The sequence below is a fragment of the Protopterus annectens genome, chromosome 2.part2 (assembly GCF_019279795.1).
Source record: "Protopterus annectens isolate FY-2018-M chromosome 2.part2, PAN1.0, whole genome shotgun sequence".
Lineage (NCBI taxonomy): Eukaryota > Metazoa > Chordata > Ceratodontiformes > Protopteridae > Protopterus > Protopterus annectens.
In genome coordinates this window covers 9,012,032-9,033,442 of record NC_056730.1, presented here as the reverse complement: position 1 = coordinate 9,033,442, position 21,411 = coordinate 9,012,032, and the positions used below count along the sequence as shown (strand labels likewise).

Here is a 21,411-nt window from a genome sequence, read left to right as displayed (position 1 = left end):
CAACCATACCCCAAAGGTCAAAGGGGGGAGGTAAGATGTGGTTCAAAAAATCCCAGAGGGCCTTTCCGGACACACAAAGTGAATCCTCCTTCTGAGGCAGAGGAGGAGGAAATGGTAGATGTCACCCTAGAGGCAGGGACGGTCTGCAATACCAGCAAGGCTGTGGTTCCTTTCAAGGGCAGCCTTATCAGCACTCCTGATGTTGGGCCCGACTGTGTTTCTCTGGGGCCAGTCGGGGGTCGCATCTCTTTGTATTCAAAAGCCTGGCTAAATATAACCCAAGACAAGTGGGTACAAAGAGTTGTTACCAGAGGCTATATCATACCCTTTTCCCTTCCACCGTTTGTTCTCAAGAAGATCCCAGATGTTCCACCCAGTCACAGGGATCAGGCAACTGTGGAGATCAACATGTTGCTCTCAAAAAGAGTCATCCAGCCCGTCCCAGCAGACCAGACAGGATCCGGAACTTACTCCAGGTTCTTTTTAGTCCCAAAATGAACCGTAGACGACTTCTTATTTCGGCTGCTCCCGTCAGGGGTCGCCACAGCAGATGAACTGTTTCCATTACTTCCTGTCCTCTGCATCTTGCTGTGTCACACCAACCACCTGCATGTCCTCTCTCACCACATCCATAAACCTTAACTTAGGCATTCCTCTTTTCCTGTTACCTGGCAGCTTCATCCTTAGCAATTTTATCCCAATATACTCTGCATCCCTCTTCAGCACATGTCCAAACCAACATAATCTTGCCTCTCTGGCTTTGTCTCCAAACCTGGGCTGACCCTCTAATATACTTATTCCTAATCCTGTCCATCCTCATCACACCCAGGGCAAATCTTAACATCTTCAATTCTGCCATGTCAAGCTCTGACTCCTGCCTTTTTGTCAATGCCACTGTCTCCAACCCATATAACATAGCTGGTCTCATTACCCTCTTGTAGACCTTCCCTTTCACTCTTACAGGTACTCATTTGTCACAAATCACTCCTGACACTCTTCTCCACCCACTCTATCCTGCCTGTACTCTCTTCTTCACCTCTCTTCCACACTCACCATTACTCTGAACTGTTGATCCCAAGTATTTAAACTCATCCACCTTCACCACCTCTACTCCCTGCATCCTCACCATTCCTCTATCCTCCCTGTCATTCACACACATATATTCTGTTTTAGTCCTGCTGACCTTCATTCCTCTTCTCTCTAGAACATATCTCCTCCTCTCCAGGATATCCTCCACCTGTTCCCTACTCTCACTACAGATCACAATGTCATATGCAAACATCATAGTCCACGGGGAATCCTGTCTGATGTCGTCTGTCAACCTGTCCATCACCATTACAAATAAGAAAGGGCTCAGAGCTGAACCTTGATGTAATCCCACCTCCACCCTAAACGCATCCGTCACTCCCACCGCAGACCTCACCGCTGTCACACTACCCTCGTACATATCCTGTGCCACTCTTACATACTTCTCTGACTGGAGGCCAGATTAAACGAATCCACGAAAAAGGACAAGTTTCAGATGGTAACACTGCAGTCGATACTCCCGTTGTTAGGGAAAGACTATTGGATGTGCTGTCTAGATCTCCAAGACGCCTACTACCACATAAAAATGGACAAGGCGTCAAGGTGGTATCTGCACTTCCGGCTGGGAGCCAGCCATTATCAGTTTCGTGCTCTGCCCTTTGGTCTCACAACAGCCCCCAGGGTGTTCACCAAATGCATGGCAGTAGTGACAGCTCACCTGAGACGTCAGGGATTCCAGGTGTTTCCGTATTTGGACGACTGGCTCCGGATCGCCCCCCCACCAGGCATCTACTTCTCCAAAATAGGGACGCCACCATCCAGCTTTGTGCTCAACTAGGGATCTCCATAAATTGGGAAAAATCTGCATTACTGCCCTCGCAATCTGTGATTTTTACAGGTGGCAGTGGTAGACACAGTGGACATGACAGTTCGTCTCCCCGCCGAAAGAGCACAAAACCTCATCTCACAAGTTCGGCGACTTCTTCTGCTTCGGAAGGTCAAAGCAAAGTGGATTCTTCAACTTCTTGGAACGATCGCCTCAACCATTCTGTTAATACCTTTAGCCAGGTTGCATATGAGAATCCTTCAATGGCTCCTGTTCTACCAGTGGTCGTTCCAATATCTACTGCTGAATCACCCTATTCTGCTGACGGAATCAAGCAAAAAGGACCTTCGTTGGTGGATAGCCCCCAACAACTTGTTCACGGGAACTCCCTTTGTGCCTGCCCAACCCATTGCCACTTTGACCACGGATGCCTCCCAGGTCGGGTGGGGGGGCATTATGTTGGCAGGACTGTCCACGGCACATGGCAAGAACATGAGGCTCATCTGCATATCAACATTCTGGAGATGAGAGCAGTGCTTCTGGTGTTCCAAGCACTTCCGGACCTTCTTCCTCCAGGGTCGATTGCGATTGAATCGGACAACATGTCGGTTGTGTTGTATATCAACAAACAGGGCGGTACCAGATCTTACCCACTCTGTCGAGAGGCCATGCGAGTTTGGGAATGGGCAATTTCTTCCCAGTGCTTTCTGGGGCCAATGCACATTCCGGGGACAACCAACGTGATAGCCGACAAGCTGAGCCGGGCAGTCTTGCTGCCCCATGAGTGGTCTCTGAAACAGGAAATAGTGGAACAGATTTTCCGAAAATGGGGACAACCTTGCTGCGACCTTTTTTGCCAGTCCAGTCAATGCCAAGTGCAGCAGTTATTTTTCCCTAATTCCCTTTCCGGGGGAAGCATCCAGAGACGCTCTGGTCCACGACTGGCCCGCGGGACTTCTCTATGCCTTTCCTCCATTCCCTCTTATCCCCAAAGTGATACAGAAAGCCAAATGACTGGGAAGTAAGTTAATCCTCATTGCTCCTTACTGGCCTCGTCAGGTCTGGTTCCACTTCCTCGAGCCTCTTCTCCTAGACGATCCTTGGATCCTGGACCCAGTTGCAGATCTGTTGACCCACATGTCGGGTTCGCTACACCCCTCTCTCCACACCCTCAAATTGACAGCTTGGCTGCTCCAGTTCCATCTCTAGTCAGGCTTCATGATGTTTCGTCCTCAGTGTCCCATATTCTTTTATCCTCACATAAATCATCAACCAGAAGGCTGTATGACAGTAAATGGAAAAGGTTCTCTATTTGTGCACAGAAAATGAAAGTGGGTCCTTACACCGCTCCCGTTCCCATAATTCTGGAATTCCTTTCAGAGCTTTTTCAGCAGGGATCTGCTGCAGCCACCATCAAAGTACAATTGGCGGCTATCTCACATTTTTATTTGGGATCTCCAAATGTTAACCTTATGTCTCATAAGTTATTTAAAACTTTCTTGAGAGGAGCCACTTTACTGAGACCACCCTTACAGGAACCTGTGGCTTCTTGGGAATTAAATTTTGTGTTGTCCAAACTAACATCCCCTCCCTTTGAACCGTCTCATTCAGCTTCCTTAAAGTACTTGTCTTGGAAGACTCTGTTCTTGGTAGCTATTACATCAGCCAGACGTGTTTCTGAGCTACATGCCCTGTCTATTAAGCCACCTTATTTAGTTTTTCATAAAGACAGGGTTTCTTTACGTACCGACCCTTCATTTGTTCCCAAAGTTTATTCTTCTGCCACATTGAACCAGTCCATTGAGCTTCCAGTCTTTTTTCCCAGTCATAGCAATGCAGCTGAATATCATTTCCACCAGTTGGATGTTCACAGACAGCTACATTTTTGTTTGCAATGGACCAAAGAATTTCGGAAGTCAGACCAGTTGTTCATTTCTTTTTCTGATTCAAGATTGGGCTTACCAGTTTCTAAGGTGACATTGTCTAACTGGATTTCGAGTTGCATAGCTTTCATCTGTAGTTCGGAGAGCAGAACTTTATCCCACAGGATCAAGGCTCAAGGCTCACTCTACCAGGTCTCTGTCTACCTCTGCAGGCTTTCAAGCCAGGGTACCAATTGATCATATATGTGCAGCAGCTACCCCTACCACCTTTATTACTCATTATACGTTGGATTTGGCTTCTAGGGGTAGAGCATCCTTTGACTCCACGGTGCTCATGAGTATCTTCCAATGAGCCACCCAAGAATAAGGTGCTAGGGACGCTGTCCCATATGTAAAAATGAAGGTGAGACTGGACTACATAACATAAAGAAGTCATGTACTCACCATAACGTTCCATGTTGGTAGTCCATCTCACCCTTCATTTTTTCCAACCCACCCTCCTGCCCCCATCCTGGAAGATCTGGAGGTGATACTGTAAATTTCTTGGTTGGCGACCCTTTAGTATTGGTTTGTTGGTTAGGGGTTTCTTTCTATTTCTTTCTATTTCTAGTGAGCAGCAAACAAGATCTGGGGATTGCACTGGTGCACCATGGGATGCCTGCTTAGCCATGAGCCAACCAGAAGTCTTTGATCTTGAAAATCAGCCGAGTCGGAGCTGAGAATCAGCTCCGAACCCATATGTAAAAATGAAGGGTGAGATGGACTACCAACATGGAATGTTATGGTGCGTACATAACTTCTTTTTATACCTGAGAAATTTGTAAACAATTTTCTACTTTTCAGATTTGAACACGTCATATTTATGCCTATATTGCAAGGGAGATAAGCATTTTCTGTGTCTGTTTTAAAATGTTTGTATATGAAAAGGGTGCCACACTTAAGACAGCAACTGGACATTGGCACAGAAGGTTAGTCTGGCAGTTGGCACAAAGAGTTAAAGCTTTGAGCTGTAGTTCTTGTGGTACAGAGTTTGATTCCCTCAGCCCTCATTTGCTTACTTTGTGACCTTAATTAGACAGTAATCAATTAATTAGACAGTACAGCTGGGAATTTGGGCTTGGCTCAATTGTCCTCTGTACTGCCAGCCTAGCAACTACTTATGAAGCAACACATTTTGGATGACATGCACAAAATTATGCCTTATCTCAACTACAAAATCATAGTACTGGTGAATTGTTTAACTTCTATCCCTTTCACCTTTAGTTCACGTTAAGCTTCCTGCCCCAGTTAGAGACTGTGAACTCCCACATCGTAGGCATTCACGTCCTTCCTTAGATCATTGTTGCAGTATTCCAAACTGTTGTGTTATCTCACCACATAATTTGGACATCCAGCCAGGGTATCAAAGCCAAAACATTCCATAGAGCCATAGTCTAATGTATGACCTAAGCCAGTGGGGGGTAAGAGTACATAAGCAGATATATGAGCATCAACTTCCAGACTGTCTCACTGCCAGCCCAAACTCACACTCATCAATCTGTTCTATGTGTGGTCGTTGGTACCATTGGCCTTCATTGGTTCATATGAATGCCACTTTGGGGAAATTTCCTTGGTCTTTCTCAGTTGCTGTTTATTGTGGTCTGTTAGATGTCAGCTAGGAGGTGGAAGTGTGATTGCTGTAGGCATATTCCCACAATAATCTTCACTCCTAGTGCCCCTTATGTTTAGGCTCAGAGCATAACTATGAGAATTGTAGGATCTGTCAGTCCTTTGTTCCTAAAATTTTATGAATTTTATTTCATCACTTAATTCCTGATTGGAGACGCAGTGCCTTAAGTGCCTCACCCAAGCAAGGATGTCAGACCATTCCACCCTCGACATCCCACCTGTACAAAAGAAAATGATTAAGAGGCCTAGACCTGATATCATGACTGCCAAGTCAGACTTGGACATCTCTGCCGAGGTTTCAGAACCTGCAGTTCTCCCAATGCCTTTTCAGATGCCTGATACTGTGACCTGACCAGAGGTCAGTATGGCATCTAAGGTTCATATCTCTGAAACAACTGAAATTACTGACAATGCTGAGAGGAGGGAATCCCACTTAATTATTTCCAAAGGACTCAAAGGTATATCTCAGATATGTGTTAGAGAAAGAATACTGGGGTTGCTTATCAAGGCAAAAGAGGATGTCGCACCTATAAAGGAAAAAAAAAATGTTTCCTCTCAGACATACAAGGAAAAAGGAGTGGTTGAATTTTCCACAGGGCTTGTTTAAGGCCATAATGGCACTCAGGCCACCATCCTTTGCAGGGCCTACTCCCAATACTGCTTCTACTACCACTACTCAGTAGAGACAGATTCATATTCTGTGGATGAGGAGGCTGAATCAGTCTCAAGAACACTCCTTGTTTTACTCTTCCCATATCCACTCACCAAGTCAAGTGGCTTCTAATGATGAAGAATCTTTTTCTCTTGACTCTTCTGTTGAAGAATCTTCATTGGGGAAACCGTTATTATTAGGATGAAACATTTTGAATGGCAGTTGAAGGCAGTGGTATTTCCTTATTATAGCGGCTTTGACGAAATTCAAAACAGCCTTGGTGAAATCACTAGCACAAGGAAACATTCTGCCTAAGAAATAATGTGCAGTCCACCTGCTTTGCTCAGCTGCTTTAGTACCCAAACTTAAAATGAACTTTTGCAGGTAGGGTGTTTTCCTTACCTGCTAACATAAACAAGTGCCTGCATTTGTACTTTTGCTTTTATTATTTGGAATGTAAAGCTTGGCAGGAAGAAGGTAAAGTGTGACAAAATCAGGAACCATTATGGAGACATAGGTTCATAGGTTCATACTAGGCTATCTGCCCTGGGGCAATTATAAGCCTAGCCCGATTCTGTATGGCTTACGCCGCCCCTTGATTTGAGTATACTGTGCCCTTTTTAAGGTTTAGTTTACTGTGCCTCTGTCTGATAGTGACACGGGAGTAATCCCTGGGACAAACCTACAATCCCCATCCACCTATCGAGATTCTTCTTGAAGAGATTCAGTGAGGTGCTCTGCCTCACATGAACTGTAATTCTATTCCAGAGCGAAGGGAGCCTCTGGGTTATGAACCTATCCCTCCAGCAAGTTCTATTTATTTCTGTGCTGAGGTTCAAGTCCCTCGAGTGTGTGGCTCTAAGGGATTTAGATTTACTGAGGTGGAGCATGTCCATTAATTCTGGATTTGACATAGCTTTGTATGTCAGGCATAGATTGCCTCGAAGTAGGCGGTATGCAACTGAGTAGAGCTGGAGTTTTTTTAACTGAGCAGCATATGGCATCTGTTTGAGACCCTTGATCCTCTTGGTGAGATGCTTTTGGGGTCTTTCTAATTGCTGCAGGTGTCGGGTAAGGTACATCCCAAAAGGGGCATTGTATTCTATGATGGGCCTGATGAGGGATGAATAAAGGGGCACGATTACCTCTCTTGATCTAGATGTGAAACCCTTCGTGATGAGGTGGGCTATGTAGAAGGTCTTTCTAACCACTTTGGCAATGTGGTTTTCAAAGGAGAGATTGCTATCAACTTTGGTCCCCAGGTCCCTAATAACTTTCTCTGTACTTAATGGGTTTCCGCCTATGTGGTAATTTGTGGGCACATTGTTTTTGCCAAAGGGTATGACTATACATTTTTTGGCATTTAGCTTTAAACCATGGCGCTGGCACCAGTTATCTGTCTCTGTGAGACCTTTTTGAAGGATGTTTGTGTCAGCTGGAGAGTCGATTATGGCGCCCAGTTTGTAGTCGTCTGCGAACTTGGTGAGCCATAGTCCTCCCACGTTTGCCTGTACCTCGGAAAAGTATATACCGAACAAGAGTGGTCCCAGGACAGAACCCTGTGGGATGCCACTTGTGACCGGTTTTGAGTCTGACATGGCTCCAGCAACTCTCACTCTGTGGGTTCTGGCTTTGAGCCAGTTTGCGACCCATCTTGTGACAGAGGGGTTTATATTTAAGCTGGATAGCTTATCTATGATGCCTGAGTGGGGTATTGTGTCAAATGCCTTTGCAAGGTCCAGATAGGCTGTGTGGACTACCTTCCATTCATCTATGGCTTTGGTGACTGTTTCGAAGAAGTCAACCAGGTTCAAAAGGCAGGATCTGCCCTTGACAAAGCCGAAATGGGTAGGATCTAGTGTCTGTAGGTCCCCAATGTCTTTGTTTATGAGCTCCATGATGATCCTCTCCATAGCCTTGCAGACTAAGCTAGTCAGGCTTATGGGGCGATAGTTTCCAGGGTCCGTAGAGGCTCCATCTTTGTGGAGTGGGACCACTGTTGCTGTATGCCATTCTGTGGGCACATATCCTGTAGTGAGGCTGAGATTGTAAAGCTGTTTTATTTGAGGGATTAGTTCCTCTTGAAGTTCATGTAGGACGCAACCTGGGACACCATCTGGTCCCATGGAAGCAGTGTTTTTTGCTTTGGAGAGGGCAGCCTTCACCTGAGCATCAGAGATGTTTGGGAGGCAGCCCTCTGCCGGAATAGATAATTGCTCTTTTGGGGGGGTGGGGGGTGGAGAAGTTTGCACTGAACCTGTCTGCCAGGATATTGGCGATGCCTGTGGGTTTAGTGTATTTTCTGTCGTTTAGAATCAACTCAGAACAAGTCTGGGAGTTGCATCCCAGGTTCCTAACATAACTGAAAAAAGCCTTATGATTGTCTTTGGTGTCCTGTGCAATTTTTCTCTCGAAGCTGGCCTTGGAGGATTTTATGAGGGATCGTAATTTTTTGCTAGTACTGATCAGAGATGCCTTCCCTATTAGGGATTTTGCTCTATCATGTAGTAGCTTCCTCCTTCTGTTGTACAGTTTATTTATGGCAGGGGTCCACCAGACTGGACACCTGCCTTTGGATGATTGGGTCTTGGTTTTGTTTGGGATAGCATGATCCATGCATTCCTGGAGATGTCCGTAGAATGCGTTTATATAGGATTCTGCAGTTTGGGCCGTAGTTTCCACTGGCCCTGGGGCCTTGAAGGATTCCACTTCGGTTTTAAGAAGTGAGAAGTTCGCTTTTGAGAAGTTTTTCACTGTGGTTTTCTGGGCTGGGGGTGGGGTCAGGATGTGGACATCCAGTGAAATTAATTTATGGTCTGATCTTACCAATGAGGGATATACTTCTGGTGTGGAGCATAGAGTCCCCATGTTAGTAATGATCAGGTCTAGTATGTTGTCCCCTCTTGTGGGAGTGGTGACTAGTTGTTCCATAGCATTTGAGTTTATAATTTCCAGGAACCTTTGGGCTAAGGTGCTGGGGCTTGAATAGTGCTCCCAGTCACTGTTTGGGTAGTTGAAGTCGCCCAATATAATGGTGTTCGGAGAGATCTTCATGTTCTCCAATGTTTTCAGGAAAGCCGAGTGGGATTCCTGACTTTGAGAGGGTGGTCTGTAGGATGCTATAAACTGAAAAGCAGTCTTGCCCACTGTTAGTTGCACATGGATGGTCTCCGATACTTCGTGCAATGCCACTAACCTGGAGGTGTGGATATCCTTGATAAATATGGAAACTCCCCCTCCTTTTGTGGTTCGGTCCGGGTTTTGGGGCCGAAAAGCATGATGTGAGGTATAGCCTGGTAGTGCTGGGGTGCTCTCTGGAGCCTTGAACCAGGTTTCTGTCACTGCACATATATCGATGTTCTCCATACTGAGGAGAACTTTGAGTGCGTGCATCTTGAGGTTAAGACTTCTGGCGTTAAGCAGCATTACCCTTAGTTTCTTGTTCCTTGTGCTTTCTATGGGGGTGGGTTTGACTTTTGAGCCTTGCCTAAAAAAGGCACTATGGGGGTGGCAAGAGCCTTTGCCAATATCCAAAAGCCCAGTGGTGACAGGTGCAAGCTGTCCCTAGCGAAGCAACGTGGCTTGTCGAGCATGTCATCCCAGGCTGACAGACACTGGATCCCCTTTGAATGACACCAAAATTTTAGCCAATTGTTAAAATCGATCATTTTGTCTTTGTACTGTGTCATCATTCTAGGTGAGGTTAAGATGCTGCTCAAGGTCAGGGTCATACCAGCCTGGGCTACATGATCAGAGAGCTCCTCTATGTCTCTTTTCATGTAGTCCAGGGAGGTACGTCTCAGGTCATTCACACCAGCATGTACAATGACTGAGTGATATTTGTATTTGCTTTGGAGTGACCTGAGTGCTTGCGTTATGTGGCGGATCCTAGCACCCGACAGGCAGCTCACTGTGACCTTCTCTTTATTCAGCCTGGTGAGCGGGACATCAGTGTGTCTGACAATAGAGTCACCTATTACAAGAGTATCAGGTGTGTTATTCAGCCTTAAGGGCTGTGGCTGCTTGGCACACTGACTTTGTGGGCTATGTGTTGTGTGTGTTTTGTTTTGAGGTAGCGTTTGCTTGGATGTCTGCTTTGGAGGTCTCTGTTGCTTAGGTAGATTTTTATTTAGTGCCTCCGAGTATGTTTTTGTGTATTTATGTGTTTGGTTCGCTGATGTGGTGGGACTATGTGATGCCGGAATTGTGTTGTGTGAGGTTACCTTCTCCTCCTGACTGGTTACACCAGTTTTGAGATGAGAGAGCTCAGCCTCCAGTTTGGCTAAATAGTTGCATCTCTCGCATATATTTGAACCTGTTTGGAGGAGGAGAGGGTTGTCCATGTACATGAGACAGTTGTAACATTGCCTCAAAATTCCCACATTCACCAGCTGGACTGGAGAGGAAACCATTGACTGACCTTTGGACATGCTAGAGTAATATAGGGAAACTGAATTTAAGACGGACCAATAGAGGACAGGGTAATCGTAGAGAGTATAAGAGTAAGTCGTGCTTATGGTTTAATAGTGCTAACTTGTAGGATTACTTAATTGGACCAGTGAAGGGCCTTAGAATGAGAATATGGTGTTTAAATTGAGAGATAGAGCAGTTCTAAGGGAAAAAGTGAAGAGCAAACTTTGTGGAGCCAGGACTAGTTTAAACCCAATTAGGCGGCGCTGCCCTCTGTTGCGCTATGCACAAAAACGTGCAAAACCACGCAAAAGAGGGTTTTAAGAGAGGAAGATGAAGGAGTTTGGAATTGACCCAAAATGGCCAATAAAACTACAGTTTCAAGTCAGTAACCACTCCCACATATATACCCGAGGAAAGGTTGCTTTTCATTTTCTCGGCCAAACACATTCCTGCAGTGTGTATGCAGCCACCTCCTATGGCTAAGTGGCCAGGCATTGGTTCTGTGTGTGAATACAGTGTGCACAGTGACAACAGCACCCAAACCTGCTTGATAAGTGAGGTTCACATTCATCTCCCTCCCTACATCACAGCCACACTCTTTAAGTACAGAAAGCAATACGTGCTGGAGCATGTGGCCTGGTACAATGTGCAGGACCACTGCCAGGGAATGCACTGAGGATCACAGCAATTTGCAGTAAAACACTAACTTGAAACTGGATTAATTACCCTGTTTACTGTACGTTACTATACCACCAAATCCGCTATAATAAGGAAGTACCGAAGCAGATTTCTGATGTGCAGTCAAGATATTATAACCTGTTGGAAGTAGCCACTTCTGCTATTGCACCTATCCCATCTGTTCTGGAGGCCTTCTTTGATGTCTTTGCATCCACTTCTACTTCTGACTCTCAGCTACCAGTCCATAGAAGGTCCGACAGATTTTATAAGTACCCGAAGCCATAATATTTCTGAACAGAAATCTCTGTCAGACCCTTTCATGTTTTCTATGCCTACAGACACTCTCTTAAGGTACTGCCAATACTCTTTCCTTGGATAAAGACAGCAGTGTTGTGGATAAATCGGTTACAAGCTTGCCTTTAGAGCTCTGAATTACAGACCTAAGTATGTAAATATTTGCTAGCTATTCTGTGAAACTTAAATAAAACATCGTCCTCTATAAAAGAACCAGGCAGTTAACAGCAGGCCATGTCTATGGTGGCTCAGGCCTCACAAGTGGCTATGCACAACATAAAATGTAGTTATGATGTATTAGAAACTTTGTTTAGAGCAGCTGCTACAGATTCTGTTATAAGGAGGTATGCATGGTTACATTCTCAACCCCTCCCAGAGAAGATTAAAGCGCAACCTTTACATTCTGCACTAAACAGATTTCTTTTGTTAGGTCCAGCTGCTGCTCATTTGTTTAAAAATTTAAAACAACAAGGTAAGAGCCTGGAGAAGTTGTACACAAGTCTTTCTTACTTCTGTGCCCAGATGTAAGAGAGATTACTCCGCAAAGCCCACAACTTTTGCCACAGGGAGTCTAGACATTTAAATAAGTCCAATAAATGCATAGGAAAAGAAGCCAAGACAAATCAGTCAGGAAAAAAATGATAAATTAGTCAGGGGACTCAAGATACAAGAGGCCTTCCTACCCAGACAGGTCTGCTTTCCTATACTTTCTTCTCACCCCCAAGTCCATCCTTCCCCCAATCCAAAAGGCATATCTCATACTTAAAATGGCTCCTCATCACTACAGACAAATAGATCCTTTATTATTCAGAAGTGTATTCTTCCTGCTCGCCATTCAAGCCTTGCTCAAGTAAGGCAGAATAAAGCATGTTCCTCTACAGTATGTAGGAAAAGGGTTCTACTCCAAGCTGGTTCTTGTACCAAGAAAAGGAGGAGGTTGGCAGCCTATACTGAATCCCTGCACTCTCACCACTTTCCTCAGTGTTCCGTCTTTTAAGATGTTACCTCTCCAGACTCTTCTACCGTTCTTTGAAGAATGCCTACCACCACATTCACCCTTCCTATAGGAAATTTTTGAGGTTTTCCAATTGTTCTTCCCACTTCCGTTTCCTTGCTTTGCCCTTTGGACTTTCTGCCTCCCACAGAGTATTCACAAAGTGCTTGACTCTGATCATAGCTTTTGGCAGAAGTCGGGGAATCCAGATACTCCAGTATTTGGATGACTTGTTAATACAGTCGTGTTTTCAGCAGACCCTCTTGCTTCATCTCAACTTCACCTTGTCTCTGCTTCAGGGTTTTGGGGTTCACAATCAACCTAAAGAAGTCCAAAACAGAACCAACACAAGATGTAGTTTTCTTGATCTACAGGCTAGACACCAAACTCATGCAGGTCTTTAAACTACTAGACAAGATGTTGAGTCTCTCCGGTTACTTTCATTCTGTTCTTCTTCTTAAGATTTGCACAGCAAGAAAAATTCTCAGTGCACTGGGATTTGTGGCCGCAACAATACCCATGGTCCACTTTGCCAAACTTCATATGAGAAATATCCGGTGGTATCTGAAATCCAGCTGGTCCCAAACATTCCCATCCCCTAGACACCCAGATTCCTCTTCTTCCTTGCTTCATGTTGGAGATCCTTTGGTGGATATCACAAATAAAACCCAGGACTGCCATTCAGAGTGCAGACCCTGGAAGAGGAATTGTACACAGACACCTTACATGATGCATGGGTAGCATGGACAGGCAACCTGAGAGTTCAGGTACAATAGCTACCAAACCTAATGCTTTAGAGCACATCAGTTTGACGGGGATGTGGGCATTAATCCAGGTTCTGCAGATCTTCTCCCACGAATGGAATCCAGGTCCAAGTTCTCACAGACAACACTATTGCAATGTGGTACATAAACAAGCAAGAAACCACCAGATCTTATCAGTTGAGCAGACTGACTGTTTTGGCATGGGACCAGGCCAAAAAAGCAAACCTGTCTCCCCAAGTGGTTTGCATTCAATCACTGGACAGTGTCCTGGCAGATGTTCTAAGACAGTCAAAGGAAAATCCTCATGAATGGATGCTGAAAAGGGGCATCTTCCTAGATGTATTCCACAAATGGGGGTCCCACAGATAGATCTCTTTTCTTCATTGACAGCAAACAACTTCCTCTCTTTTGCACCCAGAAGTACTGTTCTCAAGCTAGGAAAACAAATGCAATGCATTCTTCTTGGAAATAGAGGTTTCTGTATGCCTTTTTTCCACTTCCTCCTCCCCAGGGTATTACTAAAATCCAGAGATACAACCGAAAGATGTTGCTGGTGACTCCCTTTTGGCCAAGGCAACATTGGTTTCCCCCTTCTCTACTACCTAACCAGGGGTCACCACCACAAATTACCCTGTCACAGTGGACTCAACACAACAGTAGGGCTCATTGCTTCATCCCATCCTATCATCCCTCAACCTAACAATATGGATCATAGGATTCTGATCCGTTTTAGACAATTTTCAGAGAATATGCTACAGGTTTTCTAAGAAGCAAGGAAATGTACTACCAAGAAATCTGACACGGCCAAATGGAAAAGATGTACTATCTGGTGTCATACTCATAAATACAACATCGTACAAACAAGTACCCTAGTGGTCCTCTCTTATTTGTGTGAGCTGTTGAAATCTGGCCTAGCATACTCATCTATCAAGGCGCACCTCTTGACCATTTCTGCTTAACTACCTCCCTCTTGATCCTTGTCTTCTGTCCAGACTAGAGGTAAAACAGATCCTGAAAGGTGTACTTCTCGTAAAATCTTCTAGGAAGGATATCTAGCCTGCTTACCACCTCACCTTTGTCCTGGAAGAACTCACTCTCCCTCCATTTGAATCAGCAGTCTCTGCTTTTCTCAAGTTCTGTACTTGGAAAACCATACTTCTGGTAGCCCTTACTTCTTCTAGATGAATCTCTGAGCTACAAACCCTCATGGCATCCCTGCCTTTGTTATGTTTCATAAGGACAGAGTAGCTTTGTGGGAGTACCTGTCCTTTATACAGAAAGTGGCAAATGAGGTCTCTCTCAGTCAGGCCATAAATCTTTCTGCTTTCCTCCCTTATCTACAAAATAAGGGAGAAAGAATTCTGCATTTTCTTGATGTGCTCAGACAACTCAGATTTGACTTGGATAATATTAAGGATATCTCCACGTCTGATCAATTGTTTCTTTCCAAATTTCCAAGTTAAGGAAACCAGTATCTAAACAAACTATTGCCATCTGGATTTCTAAGTCTATAGCCTTTTGCTGCACTCAAGATGATAAATATCATTACCTTCTCCAGCAAAGGCACATTCTACTAGAGCAGTAGCCTCATCTGGAGCCTTTTGCAAGGGGATTAACTCTAGAACCATCCTAGAAGCAGCAATTCTGTCTTATGTGCAGAAGATTTTATATTTTTACTTAGACCACTAGAGGCTTACTGGCTTGGAGATAGTGTGAAGGTTTACACTTGTATGTCCACTTACATACCCTTACTCCTGTGAACTTAGGTCATACGTCACATAAATGGCTGTATGGTATGTTTTAACTTTGGTACCCCAGCTGCAAGTCCAGGTTATTTAGCTAGATAACCCAGCAGTTTGAAATACTGCAACAGTGATCAGAAGGACATTTACTGTTAAAGAAAATTCCTATAAAATGACAGAAAATACAATTCTGTGATACCTTTACTGAAATGACTATGAAGTACATACATCTTTACACTGTCTTTTCTTACAAGTGCTGTCACATTTCTAAAATGAGTCTGTTTTTGTAACCTATTGTTTGTCTGTTTTGTGCTTGACCTTATGACAGTTTGTTTAGGTTTAAAAGGTTGTATGTGCCACTTTGTGTGCTGAACTAGTGACTTACCAAACATTACTTAATAAAAACTTGAGTACATTTAAAGAGCTTTAGATGTTCATCGTGTTTCACTGTTGCAGTCATTACACTTGGGTTATCCTGCTGGCAGGCTACCCGCAGTCGGCCCGAGTTTCAAAGTCTTGGTCCGGCGTCGTTGCTGTCACCTCTTCCCTGACGTCAGTGCGCCAGGGGTATAAAAGATGCAACCGACGCCATTTTCTTCAGTCTTTCTTGCCGCATGGTGCCCGAAGCAAAAGCAGTTCGCAAGTGCCGGTCGGCCGACTCCTGAGATTTTCAAAATTGAGTTTCAGAACCGAAGTCTTCAGTAAAGCTAAGTACCCCACTGGGGAAACTTTTTCTTGCTCCAGACCGATGTCAGTAAAAGTTAATGGTTGTATTTCTTGTGGGAAGCAAATACCTCATAAGGACTTTCACTCTTACTGTATTCCTTGCCTAGGCCCTGACCACGACGTTACCAGTTGTCGGTTTTGTGCTAGATTCAATAAACGCACGATTAAATGTCGGTTTGATTTCGCTTTACATTATTTTGGCTGAAGGTTTAATTACATAATGCCGTCGGAACAACCGATGACAGGAATTTATAAAAAACACAAAGACAAAGAAAAGGACAGGCGTCCAAGGTCCAAAACCAACGACGAAGCCTCTTCTAGGCCAGTCACCAGTTCTCAGTGAGGCGCTTTTGCAGCCCCTGACACCCGCTACCTCAGAGCCACAGGCCGTATCCGACAGCCACGTGGAGACACCGAAGCCTGTGGAAACTCAAGGTATTGGGCCTACAAAAACTCTTCCCTCAGATTGGTCCAGAGCCACTGAGCAGGCATCGGCTTCTGATGGTGTTTTCAGACCTTCACAGCTTACAATTAAGCCCACTACAGCAGCCAAGGCAAAGTCAAAAACACCATTAAAGACAAGGAAACAAGTACAGCATTCTCCAGAACAGTCATCCATGCCAAAGAAACAGATGGTTAAAATGGCCGAAGACCTAATTACTTTAATCAAGGGTTCCCATCCCCCTCCTGACAAAAGGTCTAGGCAAGACACTGACTATGATTCCTCTGATCAGGTTTCTATTTCCTCTGATTCTTCTTCTGATCAGGGATATTCTCTCCTTCCCTATGAGGACTCTGATACAGAAGAGTCTATACCTTCAGCCTCTCCGCCTGAGGATTATTCTTTTGGGGAAACCCTGCACACCATGAGGAAGCATTTCCATTGGGAGAGCCAGGATTATTCAGAATCCAAGAAAAGGCTCAGAGACTTTCTTTTATTGCCTCAGCACAGGCCCCTGGCTATTCCCCCTGTGTTTGATATTGTTGATGATGTTTTCTCTGAATCCAGTCTGTCTCCTGATTCTTTACCCCCTGCACCAGTCAAGCCAGAAACGTACTACAGGGTCCCTGACTCTCATAAATTTCTTTACAAAACCCCCGCTGCAGATCCAGAAACAATTTCTCAGGGTCATAAAGGGGTTAAGGCTTCCACTGCTAAAAATCCTGTCCCCTCGGATAGGGATTCTAGAGCTCTGGACAGATGGGGGAAAAAGGTTTACACTTCTGCTACTTCAGCTGTAAGGGCTTTAAATTGCCAGTTTCACATGCTTAAATATCAACAGTACCTCATGTCATTGTTAAAACAGAAAATGATTTCAACTCAAAGTCCTAACAGTAAGGAAATGCAGGATTTATTGCATGCAGCTGAACAAGTGGGAAAGCATACTCTACAATGTGGTTTTGATTCATTAGAGGCTTCTTGTAGAGCTGCAGTTACAGGCTCTGTTATTCAAAGGCATGCTTGGTTGAAAGAACAAAGTTTACCTGACCATGTTAAAGCAAAATTATTGGATGCTCCACTACAGCATGATACTTTGTTTGGTGTTAAGGCAGAAGAGGTGTTAAAGAAAATGGAGGATAAAGCAAAATCAATGCAGACAGTAAAGGATTTCTTACAGGTTCAACCACCTAGGTTTAGCAGAAACTGGCCTTCAAAAAATTGGTTCTTTCCGGTGTCAGACAGGCCACAAAGAGGCAGATACAGATGCCCAAGAGGCAGATCTCAGCCCCAAGGCTCCTACAGACCTAAACAATGGCGTGCTTCAGCCCCCAAAGGAGTGGAAGACAAATCACAACCTTATAGGAAACAGTCCCAATGACTTACCTCTACAGATGCCAAGCACTTACCTTTTGGCAGCACCCCTAGGGGGAAAGCTAGCACTTTTCTCAAAAAAATGGCACATAATCTCCCAGGACAAATGGGTACTGAATATTGTTTCTCAGGGTTACAGGTTCCACTTTCACACGCTTCCAAAATCAAAAGGTATGCCAGACCTGCCACAAAACCAATGGGCAGAGGCGCAAAAACAAATTGCTGCTCTCATGGACATGGGAGCTATTCAAAGAGTACCACAGCAAGAACAGGGGCAAGGATTTTACTCAAGACTTTTCTTAGTACCCAGAAAGGACAAAGCCTGGAGACCAATACTGGACCTGTCAATCCTAAATACTTTCCTGGATGTTCCAAAATTCAAAATGTTAACACTACAGCAACTTCTACCCATGCTGGGCAAGAAGGCTTGGCTAGTTAATTCAGACCTCAAGGAAGCATACCTGCATGTCCCAATCAGACAATCTTGCAGAAGATACCTCAGATTCATAGCAGGCTCAATGCATTACCAATTCTCTGCACTGCCCTTTGGCTTATCTACTGCGCTCAGGGTCTTCACAAAATGCCTGGCACCAGTAATTGCATTTTGCAGACAAAAAGGAATTCAGATATATCCCTACTTGGACGACTGCCTTATTCAAGCAGAGAGCAAGGACATTCTGCTAAAGCATCTGGCGTTTGTAAAAAGATTACTAATTTGCCTAGGGTACACAGTAAACGAAAAGAAATCAAAACTAGTGCCCTCTCAAGAGATAATATTCCTGGGTGCAAGCTTAAATACAACTGCCCAGATGGCTTATCTCACGGCCAGACAAAGGCAACCGACTCATTACTTTCAAATGATGGCAACAAAAACCCAGCTCCCTGCAAGAAAAATTCTGCAGGCCCTGGGCCTCATGGCATCCTGCATTCTACTAATTCCATATGCAAGACTGCATATGAGGAAACTACAATGGTATCTAAAAAGTGTTTGGACTCAACATTGTCACAGCCTGGAGACAATCATAACTTTAATTCCCTGCCTACAACAGGAGTTTCGATGGTGGTCCCAGGCCTGTCACCACAACAAGGGGACAGCCTTTCACCTTACCCACAGCCAGGCAGACAATAACAACAGATGCATCGGATTATGCCTGGGGGGCACATATGGCAGGAAAATCTATTCAGGGCACGTGGCCCAAGGAACAAATGCATCTTCACATCAATCAGAAAGAGATGCTAGCTGTACAGAATGCCCTGACAGCTTTCAAGGACCTACTACACCCAGGACAACTACTAATAAAGACGGACAATACCACAGTTATGTGGTACATAAACAAGCAAGGGGGCACACATTCCTACCCCCTATGCAGGCAAGCCATGACTTTGTGGAACACAGCACTGACCTATCAAGTAGTTCTGCAGGCACAATTCCTGCCAGGAACAAAAAATACACTGACAGACAAACTAAGCCGAAATCACATGGACCCTCATGAATGGAAACTAAATCCACAGGTGTTCGGCATGATAACAAGGAAATTGGGATGAACAGACATAGATCTTTTTGCCTCCCCTCACAATTGCCAACTACAGAAATTCTGCACAAGAACTTATCATTCTCAAGCATGGAAAGTGAATGCTCTATCATTCAGCTGGAAAGCCCTGACAGTCTATGCCTTCCCTCCAATGCCTCTTCTTACCAAGGTGCTCCTAAAAGTCAGACAAGAAAGTCCAAAAATGATCCTGATTGCCCTAGACTGGCCACGCCAGCACTGGTACCCAATCCTAAAGAGCTTGTCTCAAGGCCCAGCTTGGCCTTTACCTCAAATTCCTCATCTTCTGACTCAACAAAACAATCAGATTCTGCACAGTCAACTCAGAACCTTAAATCTGGCAGCATAGCAGATAATGTAGCCACTCAGACTGCACCTCTCTCTAAAGCTGTTATGGATGTCATTTTAGAAGCCAGGAGGCCCAGTGCTAGGAAATCTTATGCAGAAAAATGGAAGAGATTCTGTGCTTGTAACCAGGCACAAGGGCTCAAACCACTTGTTCCAAATATACCTCAGATTTTACAATACCTAACTGAGATGCTGGACAAAGCCCTATCTTTCTCATCAATTAAAATCCATGCCTCTGCCATTTCAGCTCATTACAATACGGAACCTCCTATTTTTTCACATCCTCTACTAAGACAGTACCTCAGAGAGGCAAAAAACATAAGACCCCCAAGGAGAGCACAAATACCAACTTGGGATCTCAATTTTGTTTTACACACTGCCTCCATTTGAAAAAGCCAGCACAGCTGATATAAAATTCTTATCATGGAAAACTGCTCTGCTCCTAGCAATAACTTCAGCAAGAAGAGTCTCAGAGTTACAGGCATTAATGGCTGTGGAACCTTTCATCATTTTTCACCAGGACAGGGTTTCTCTTAGGACAAACCCAACATTCATGCCAAAAGTGGTTTCCAATGTGGCCCTGAACCAAACCATTCATTTACCAACTTTCTACCCAAATCCCCAGAATAAAGGGGAGAGACTTCTGCACGCTTTGGATATACACAGACAGCTACGATTCTACTAGGACAAAACAAAAGCTTTCAGAAAAACTGAGTAACTGTTTGTAGCCTATGCTGCACGATCACAAGGAAAACCTATCACAAAGCAGACAATTTCAAAATGGATAGGACACTGCATCCGCTTCTGTTATGCACAACATGGCAAATCAGTGTCTAAGGACATTAGGCCACATTCTACCAGAGCAGCAGCCTTTCTCAGAGGAGTACCAACCAAAGACATTTTAGAAGCTGCAACCTGGAGCTCAGTGCACACTTTCACCAAGCACTACCACTTACCTCTCTACTCTAAATCCAGAGCAGACTTTGCCACTGCAGTCCTGCAACGCCTGGTAGCCTCTCCAAATCCAATTTAGACCCAGCTACCCAACCTCAGCTTTGGGATTCAACCCAAGTGTAATGACTGCAACAGTGAAACACGATGAACATAGTACAGTTGTGTACCTACCATAAGTGTAGATGTTTGAGTGTATTCACTGTTGCAGTCCAGGTTACCCACCCACCATCCCCCTTTTCATTGCTGGGACTTTTCTGTACTTCTCAACTCTATACAACCTATGTGGTGTATTTGCTTGTAGATGAAGGACATATTTATATTAGTACATGCATGCTTTTTGGCATAATTTTATTTTTCCAGCCTTCCTGTCTGGGGGCACCTGACATCTGGGGCAAAACTGAAGAAAATGCCGTCGGTTGCATCTTTCATACCACTGGCCCACTGATGTCAGGGAAGAGGCGACAGCAACCGACGCCGGACCAAGACTTTGGAACTTAGGCCGACTGCGGGTAGCCTGTCAGCAGGATAACCCAAGTGTAATGACTGCAACAGTGAATACAGTCGAACATCTACATTTATGGTAGGTATACAACTGTACTTTCTTTGGAACTAAATATTATTTTTATCCTTGTACTTTAGACAACACCTTTGTAAGTGGCTCTCATGCTGGTGAAATGATGGTTTGGGATTCTCTGACCGGCACCCTTAAGGCCGATGAGTGCGGTTTCTGGGTTGTTTCTCCACCAGCAGATTCACATTCAGGGATAAAAATGTTGCGCCAACAAAATGAAGTGTCAGTACAGAACATTATCTCTGATGGAAAGGTAAGAATGCATTTTGTTTTATAGTTACTGGCAGATGATTCCATGTCACATTGTCAAAAGCAAGAAATCAGTCAGTCAGTTAGTCAATAAATAAATACATTTCACTGAAACCACTAAAGTCCATTCGTGTGTGTGTGTGTGTGCGTGTGTGTATTTATATATATATATATATATATATATATATATATATATATATATATACACACACACACACACACACACACACACACACACACACACACACACACAAATGTTG

General features: G+C 44.4%; 1 protein-coding gene across 3 annotated transcripts in view; it reads left to right on the top strand.

The window, feature by feature from the left end:
- WDR41 (WD repeat domain 41) overlaps positions 1–21,411 on the top strand; it is a 1,028,182-nt gene that overhangs the window by 762,858 nt on the left and 243,913 nt on the right. For all 3 annotated transcript variants that reach the window (XM_044063698.1, XM_044063697.1, XM_044063699.1), the window contains one exon: positions 20,971–21,155. In XM_044063698.1, the coding sequence (XP_043919633.1) occupies positions 20,971–21,155 (185 nt within the window). The remainder of the gene's footprint in view (positions 1–20,970; positions 21,156–21,411) is intronic.